The following is an 8,931-nucleotide window of genomic DNA, read 5'->3' as shown; positions in this document are numbered from 1 at the left end:
CTCTCAAGAACCTTCAAACTTATAAGCCTGCTGGAAGCAATACCAAGACCACTAAGAAACCCAGGGAGAATAATACAAAGACCACTGAGCAGGCTAAGAAACCAACTGAAACTGAAAGGACTGATACAAGTGTGGTCAAGTCAGTGAAAGTTATTCATGAAAAGAAAGAAACCGTGGAGTGAAATTGTAATTCGCTCAAAAGTTGTGACCCACCAAAGTTGACTGGTTTGGAAGATGCAGTAGACAATTTTACAGTGGATAATTGTTATAGATAAGGTCCTCAGTATTAGTGAATGTCATCCAAACCAAGCAGTAGGCTTTTCCAGATAGTTATTTTATTTGATGATGAGACTCTCTTCTAGTGGGATAAAATTGAGCAACGAAAGACTAAGAGCGAGATTAAAGCTATTGAAGTAAATGGTGATGAAACGTTTCGATGGAAAAGCAGTAGTGGAGAAAGTAGAGCTGAAATTCTGAAATCTCAATGCACGAAAAAGAACTCATCATGAGTACACTACTGAGTTTAATTGTATGTCTAGATTGGTGTCGGACATGATTAACACGGAAGATCAAGTTCTAGGGTTGGCACAATATAGTACCAAACATTTATTTTTATTTTGAAACAAAAGACTTTGTTAAATGAATGGATGATATGGTTAAGAAGACGACACGTGTTGTATAAGGCAAATAGAGGTGGCAACATCCCATTCCCATCCATCTAATTTATTTTAATTAATTTAATTTCGTGTCGTCGTCGTCGTCGTCGTCGGAGTCTGTGTCTTATTGCACTCATAAAATCCGATACCCAGATCTACAATAATAATAATAATAATAATAATAATAATAATAATAAATAAATAAATAAAGAGGTTGGTAGGTAGGGTTTTGTTTTGTTTTTGGGAAGTGATGGACAATGGAAGAAGGAATTAAGAAAGTTATGTTTTTGGATAATAATAATAATGAGACAACAACATCCTCTTCATCTTCAACAACAACAGCTGATGGTAAACCTCCTCATCCAATCTACCGTCGGTGCCTCAACGGTGGTGGTGACTTCGTAGACTCCTCCTCCTCTATTAAGAACAAGTCTCTCCTTCGACACCCATCTCTGGTAATCATTTTGGTGTTTCTTAATTCATTTGGCTTCTTGTCATTTCTGGCCCAGGTTTCATTTCTCTATATTTTCTCATTTATCTTTACTTTAACTGTAGTGTTGTAGAGGCTGGATTGGAATTTATATGTAAATTACCAAATATACATATCCAGTCACTAATTGCAAAAATTCACTAATACATACCAAATTTTCTCTATAATCATGGGTGTTAGTATGTATATATTTATTTCAGACCACTAATCTTTTGCTTATAGCTATCAAAAGTTATATTGCAATTTTCATCTCTCATTTCTACGCTGTAGTGTGATAGACAAATTGGAACCATGAAACGCAGCTTTTTTCTTACACCCTTTTGTCTAATTTAATCTCTTTGTTTGAAACCCACTTATTCAAAAGAAAATGCAACTCTTTGCTTTTGGAATACAAAATTTGATTGATTTTGTTCGAGTGTCCAATCGTTTGTTTCACTGTAATTCATCGTTATAAACTACTTTTTGCTGTAACACTTCTACCCGGAGATATTTTTTTTCACGTGTTTTTTGTGTCTAGCATAGAGGGGTAGAGGCCGACCCAAATTGACTTGGGAAGAGAGGATTAAGCAAGATTTGCTACACCTGCACCTCTCTCTCTGAAGACATGGTTGAGGATAGGAATTCTTAGAGACGTAGAATTAAGGTAAAGAGAATGTATAGTCTTTGGGTTAGAAATATCTTAGGAGCTTCGTTTACCTTTTGTCACATGGCACTATGATATTTTCTTTTGATATACTGATACTTCAGGTTTTTAGTTTGTGTACCTACTTTTTAGTGCTAAACGATAAAATATTTTAATATTTTTATTTTTAAATTATTGTTATATAGCTTTATTATTCATTACTAGTATCACCATTTTTATATATTATTATTATTATATATTAATCTATTATATTTGTTGTTTTTCTCTGATGTTTAGAGTTCTAGTGTTGAATTTTGTATTCCCTTCAAATTGTCTTATTCATATGATCTTTTGAGTCGGGGGTCTCTCTGGAAGAAACCTCTCTATGCTTAGGGATAGAGGTATGGTTTGCCTACATCCTACTCTCCCCAGAACTACTAATAGCTTTACGTGGGATTTTACTGGGTATGGTGGATGTGGTTTTCTTTTTATTTTTTATTTTTTTATTTTTTTTTGTCTGGCATATCACTGAAAAAAGCTATTTGGTACCAGTCTTTAGTATTTTGGGATTGGGTTCTAATCAGTTATGGTCGCGGGAAATTGGTACTGTATCAGTATGAAATAACACGCTCTCTAGTTTTTGGATTCCTTTACAAAACATTTGCCAAGGATATTGTCATGTTAAATCACTGAACGTATGTATGTTTATTGTTTTGTCAAACACACACAAGGCGTCTCGGACACATGTTAGGCGAGTTCTTACATAAGTGAAATTGAGGTGAGCACCTTGGACCAGGTGCAGGCAAGGTGAGCACTTCGACCAACCCTACCAAAATCAGGCCTAAACCAATCTGAAACAAAGGGCGTAGCCAGCCTGAAAAAGGGGTGAACTAGCTTGTGCTTCCTTGTTTTGACTTGACTTTGCTAAGTTCTTTTTATAGTCATATCACTTCTAAAAAGTATTATATGAAGCAATGCGTGATCAAACTACGATGAAAAGTAGAACACCTCATTTGGACTTTGTTTAAGAGAAAACTATATTTGGCCTTTTATTATATTTGTAAAATAGTATTAAATAAATGATATTCTATGCCTATTATATATATTTTTATTTTTATTTTCGTTACACTTATCTTTTCTTGGTAGTTACTTTTTTCTGCCTAAGAGACGAGCTAGCCCTTTGCGCATTTAGTTACCTAGGGACATATGAAATCAGAAAAGTATTTGTTTTTTAATAAACTCAACTGGCACGCAGCCAATATGTGAGAATACCTGGCTCACTTGGCCTGTTTCTAGTGGATCATGTATGAAGTTCGTAGACATGAACTAGACTTTCCTTGCTTTCCTTAATAGGTTTTTTATGAACTATTTTTAGTATAAATGACAATATATTTAGAGAAGTTGCTTGAAACTCAACATGTAATTAGATGGGAGTGCTTTTTGTGTTTGCGATATGAACTAAATTATTATTACTCAAGTATTATCATATTAATTAGGATATAAGGATTAATACTATTTATTTATTTGGCAAGTCTGTTTAGTATTTTATTAGTATTTTTCATTTCTCAGTTAATCATAATTGTATAACTAAGTCTGTAAGGTCGCAGTTCGTGTATGCTTTACACTGATTAGTGATTTAACTTTTCAACCCACGTGTGCTATGATGATATCTTTTTGTTGTTAAATTTGTCCCCAAAAAACACGAGGGTGATTTTATGTTGTTGTCAAGTCAATTAGTAACTATTATTTGTGCTAATTTGGTTACCATAACTTATATAGGGAAGGGGAAGGATTACAGATGCATCTGTTGAACCAGAAGATCGTGAACCTGAGTTCTTACCGATTGTGCGGTCCGGAGGTTGGGCCAATATTGGGTTCCGTGGAACCATGGAGGATGTATATATCTGTGCTGACAGTTTTGTCAATGACTATGGTGGCAAGAATCCATTTGAAGGACCCGCTGCCTTTTATGCCGTATGTTTTCTCATGGTTTTTTATTTTAGAGCTAAGTGCCATTTTAGTACTTGTGGTTTGTCCAATTACGCAACTTTAGTACTGTTTTTGAATTTATTGCAAATGGCTACCTCACTATTCAGAAACTTGCAATTTTAGTTTTTTTTCTAACCCCGTCTATTTTGTTCGTTAAGGCAGGGGCAAATTAGTAATTTTGATTATTTTATTTATTTTTTCTTTTGAGTTAAGTGCCATTTTTATATCCGTGTTTTGTTCAATTATGCAATTTTAGTACCTATTCTTGAATTTATTGAAACTGGATACTTTGATTAGTTTTGGATAGATAAAACAAACCAAAAGAGATATTACATATTACAATTAAAAGGTAACTAAAATACATGATAGAAGATGAAAAACAGCCATGAAATGTATAACATATTTTTTAGCCTTTTGTTCTTGATTGCCAATTTACTTCTAGTAGCTCAAGATCCGAGTTCATCTTTGCCATTTTTCTTTCATTTTCTTTGTGCATTGATTTTTTTACAAAAGTTCGGGTATGAAAACAGTAGCTCTTTAACACATCGGAGGATCAAGCCAAATAACAATCCCACATCTTTGCACCTCTTAGAATAACATCAATTGAACTTGTAGATGAACGGCGGTTGACAAATTACATGGGCAAAGCATGGGTTTGAAGGATCAATGAGCGCGTTGGGGGGGGGGGTGTTCATTTAGGGTTAGAGATGATCTTTTAATTGTAATATGTGATGTCTCTTCTTGGTTTGCCTATGTATCCAAAACTAATTCAAGTATCCAGCTGCAATAAATTCAAAAAAAGGCACTAAAGTTGCATAATTGAACAAACCACAGGTATGTAAATGGCATTTAGCTCAAAAGAGAAAATAAATAAAATAATCGAAATTACCAATTTACCCCTAACTTAACGGACAAAATAGACGGGGTTAGAAAAACATACTAAAATAGCAAGTTTTAGAAAGTGAGGTGGCGATTTGCAATAAATTCAAAAACAATATTAAAGTTGCGTAATTGAACAAACCACTTGTACTAAAATAGCACTTAACTCTTTATTTTATCTTTTGAGTTCGGGTCAAACTTGGGTTTTGTTTTATTTATCTTTAATGGGTTAACTTATTATGGTATTTCAGGTTTTTGATGGACATGGAGGAAAACATGCAGCTGACTTTGCGTGTGAGCATTTGCCCAGATTTATATTTGAAGATGATGATTTCCCAAGAGAGATCGAGAGGGTTATTGCTTCCGCATTTGCACAGACTGACTCTGCGTTTGCTGAAGCTTGCATGCTGGATGCTGATCTTGCTTCTGGTACAACCGCATTGGCTGCTCTTGTTATTGGGAGGTTTGGTTCAGTTTTTTTTAATGCTTTTTAGTTTTCTTCACTTTGTAACCAGATGCTTTCTAAAGGTTGGCCTGGTCCTAAACTCTTTCTAAATGCTATCTCTAGAATGTTTTTATTTTAACCCATTTGCTTATGAATCGGGTGTGTGCTTGTGTGTGTGTGTGTGAGAATCATTGAATAATAGGAGTTGAAGAACCAATTTTTTGCCATTGGTTTCATAACAGACATCGAATATGCTAAAAAAGTGCTTTCTTTGGTTCCTGTTTATTTAATTGTTCTCTTTTTAAGTTCTGACTGCACACACACAGATGCCTCAACTTTAAGAGGCCTAAAGTGATTTAAAAATTAGGCCTTCTAAGTTATAACACTTGTAAAATGTGGTCTTTTAACTTTCTTTTATGTAAATTCTTCGTTTAATCTATACACAATTTCTTGTGTATGTTTTCTACTTCATAAGACATTCAATTTATTTTATTTCTTTTGTTAGATGTGTATTTTCAACACTTTTTGTTGGAAAAACAGTTTTTTTCTAACAGCAATAACGGGAATAGTAAATTCTATACCCGGTACTTATATATCGAGATATTATGTATGTTTTCTTTTAACATGCTTATCTACGAATAAATTTAAACATCTATGCATAAACACATTTTTTCATCAAGTGATTGAAATATAATTGATGTAGATAGTCAAAAATAATATATTTTTCTGTAATTGATCGGATCAATTTTGGTTTATTATATCTTGCCAATGGTGGAAATTTCACTTATTTACCTGAAACCTTGATTGTTTTAGTGAAAATATTCATCTTATACACCCTAACACTCATATCTGTAAATGTCTGCAGCTCTTTGGTGGTGGCAAATGCCGGAGACTGCCGGGCTGTTCTCTGCCGCCGGGGCAAAGCAATCGAGATGTCTAAGGACCACAAACCTATGTGCATTAGAGAAAAGAAGCGCATAGAAGCTTCCGGAGGATACGTTGATGACGGTTATCTGAATGGACAACTTAATGTGGCCCGTGCTATTGGTGACTGGCACATGGAGGGACTGAAGCACCAAGATGGTCATGGAAGTGGGCCCCTGAGCTCCGAACCCGAGTTGATGATGACAAAGTTAACCGAAGAGGACGAGTTTCTGATCATAGGATGTGACGGGATTTGGGATGTTTTCATGAGTCAAAATGCAGTTGACTTTGCTAGAAGGAGACTGCAAGAACACAACGATCCGGTTTTATGCAGCAAAGACTTGGTTAACGAGGCATTGAAGAGGAACAGTGGGGACAACTTATCTGCTGTTGTGGTTTGCTTTCAGGCTGAGGCGCCGCGGAATTTGGTGGTCCCGTGGGGGAGGCGGGTGCAGCGGAGTATTTCTGCGGAAGGGTTGAAGGAGTTGCAAAGCTTTTTGGATGGTTTGGAAACTTGACCACCCAGGTGGGTAGGTTTTTGTTTTCGTTTTCGTTCTCGTTCTTTTCAGTTTCAGTTTTGTTAATGGTACTGTTGTTGAGAAGTTAGTTGTTACAAGTGTAACATATGCGGCCGACCTAGGTTTATTGTTGCTCCTGGAGTTTGTACGTGATTTGTTGATTTGAATCTGTAACCCGGTAGTAGGTAACAGGAGTTTTGATCTTCAAAGAAAACCTAATAGTCTTGGTTGCTTCAGTTTATATCATATTGTTGTGCTTTTGAATATCAAAGTCGGTGGTATCCATTTCATCGTTTGGTACCCTTTTGATCAACAAGGTTTGTTGCATTCCCTTTGTGTGAGAATGTATTTCAGTTGACGGTCTGATTGACTAGTGATCTCTAGAAACCTTATTATTATTAGTAGTAGTTATGTTTTACTGCTTGCGCTCGACTTCGACCTTAAGTTAGGTGCTCGAATACACGGTTTGTTCTGAAAGTTCACATAATGTGATTCTCAAGGTTGGGTGCAAGTATGATATGCTAATTATATAATTTTATATTTCACTGTCATTTTAATATGCTAATTACATGAACTAATCTATAGGACTTTTTCTCTTAACAAAATGAAAATCAACTCACATGATTGATCGAGCATGGTAGATAGGATTAGTTAAGTTGTAGGTTGAAACCAGATTGTCACATGTGTTAGGAACGAGGTTGCTTCAACACCAAGCTCATAAAAAAGCCAAGCAAGTTCAGCCGCTTTGTTGCAGAGATTTTTTTTTTCTTTTTTCGCTCAGTACAAGTACGAAACTTACATTGTTTGCAAGCAGACGATTAGATAAGGTCGGAATCCAAATCAACAAGTACACTATTAATTTGGACAGCCGGCCAGATAAGCATACAAGGAACATATAGGAAACGTAGAAGGTTGCCAAGTGTTAATCCATTCTCATAGTTATCAAAAGCGTTAAGCGAATAAGCGCACTTCAAGGTGCATAGGCCTTACCTAGGACCTAGGCGCAAAAAAAGTGAGTCTGAGAAAAAAAAAACGTGCTTAAATTATAATCAAACTAAAATATACTATGCTTTGATAAAAATAATAAATTTATATTATAAGTATATAAAATTAATATTACTTTCTAAATATATTTATAGAATTGATATAAAATTAAAATCATTTAACTAGTTCCAAATAAAATTTAACCTTTTTAAAATAACACGTGTAAAAGAAATATTAACATAAAAAAATACATAACTTAGCAATAATAATTCAAAATTGTTTGAAAGAAAAATGAATGTTGTTATTATTGAAATAGTCTCTTTTGTGCAGCTTTTCGGCGAAAACACTGTTAAGAGTAAGTTTTTAAGCAGTTTTTTTTTTTCGTTTTTATCATCTTTTTTCTCTCCTATTCAACTTCTGCTCTACAGTGATGCAACCACGCAACTGTTCCAGGCGGAATTTGGCAATGATTTGCATAAATTCGTCGAAAACTGGCAGGCCGGAAAAGTCACCGGAAAGTCATTTTTGGTGGGAAAGTTAGCATAAGAGCGCCTTTGACTGTGCAAGGCGGTATGGTTGCGCCTCGCCTGAAAATTACGCTTAGGAGCACCAAGCGAGCGCTTTTGATAACTATGGCTTGTCTAATAAGCAAACTATAGTCAACTTTGTAATGAAGATACCATATAATTAGAGGCTTCAATTGTATCAAATTTTATCATATTATCTGGATGAATAGACGAACCCAAACTTGGCCCATATATCTATTCATGTCGTGTTCATGTAAAAGACACGTGACATCGGGTAATGTTAGTGTCTTGTTAATTATTGACCCGTTTAATGTCCATTTATGTAAATGAGTAATATCTACTGACTTGGTAACAATCTAATCAACCAACCACTTCCCTCTAGCTTATACTTGTTTATTTCGTGTCACGTCAGATTTGTCTCCTCTACATATAAATTAACGTACTTTGTTAACTGCAATTGTGATATGGAGTCGAGAGAGTAACTTATTGAAGGGTGCCAACTAGATTAGAGCACGCCGCATCGTCATGAGAGTGTGTTAGTTGTAGTCATAGACAAACGCACACAGTTGGATTGGAGTCTAAAACATGTGCATATTGTATTCCTGTTCAACACATGATAAAATAATATCAAGTAATCAATCAATATTACCTGGTAAATCTCACAAATAGCATGAATATTGTTACGAACTTAGGATTATGGAGAGAGATGTTGGCAAACCTTACCTTTAGTCCTAGGATAGAGAGATTATTTTTAAAGAGACTCCGGTCACAAAACAAATAAAACACAAAACAACCATAACTAAAAGTGTAGAAATAGAGAGCTACCAAGTAACAAAACAAGTGATGGAAGAGTAGCATAGTATAGTAAGATAGAAACAAATACACCATCATGAAACC

The 8,931-nt window shown here is 35.0% G+C and overlaps 1 protein-coding gene across 1 annotated transcript; it reads left to right on the top strand.

Annotated features, from left to right (window-relative positions):
* The first annotated feature begins 842 nt into the window (after positions 1–842).
* On the top strand, positions 843–6,543 carry LOC143568542 (putative protein phosphatase 2C 57). The gene is made up of 4 exons (XM_077054674.1): positions 843–1,111; positions 3,548–3,742; positions 4,888–5,099; positions 5,947–6,543. The coding sequence occupies exons 1-4, from the start codon at positions 914–916 to the stop codon at positions 6,521–6,523; spliced, it is 1,182 nt and encodes a 393-aa protein (XP_076910789.1). The 5' UTR covers positions 843–913; the 3' UTR covers positions 6,524–6,543.
* Positions 6,544–8,931: the final 2,388 nt, after the last annotated feature.

Source organism: Bidens hawaiensis, unplaced genomic scaffold, assembly GCF_021521415.1.
Source record: "Bidens hawaiensis isolate Kalapana, Puna unplaced genomic scaffold, B.hawaiensis_p1.1 tig00024004_1, whole genome shotgun sequence".
Lineage (NCBI taxonomy): Eukaryota > Viridiplantae > Streptophyta > Magnoliopsida > Asterales > Asteraceae > Bidens > Bidens hawaiensis.
The sequence above is the reverse complement of the archived record's forward strand: the minus strand, read 5'-3'. Positions and strand labels throughout refer to the sequence as shown.

Excerpts from the sequence above, each read along its gene's own strand:
- LOC143568542 (XM_077054674.1), top strand. The coding sequence starts at position 914 with ATGGAAGAAGGAATTAAGAAAGTTATGTTTTTGGATAATAATAATAAT. Across the intron at positions 1,112-3,547 it reads TCCTTCGACACCCATCTCTG|GGAAGGGGAAGGATTACAGA; the intron begins GTAATCATTTTG and ends TAACTTATATAG. Across the intron at positions 5,100-5,946 it reads GCTGCTCTTGTTATTGGGAG|CTCTTTGGTGGTGGCAAATG; the intron begins GTTTGGTTCAGT and ends AAATGTCTGCAG.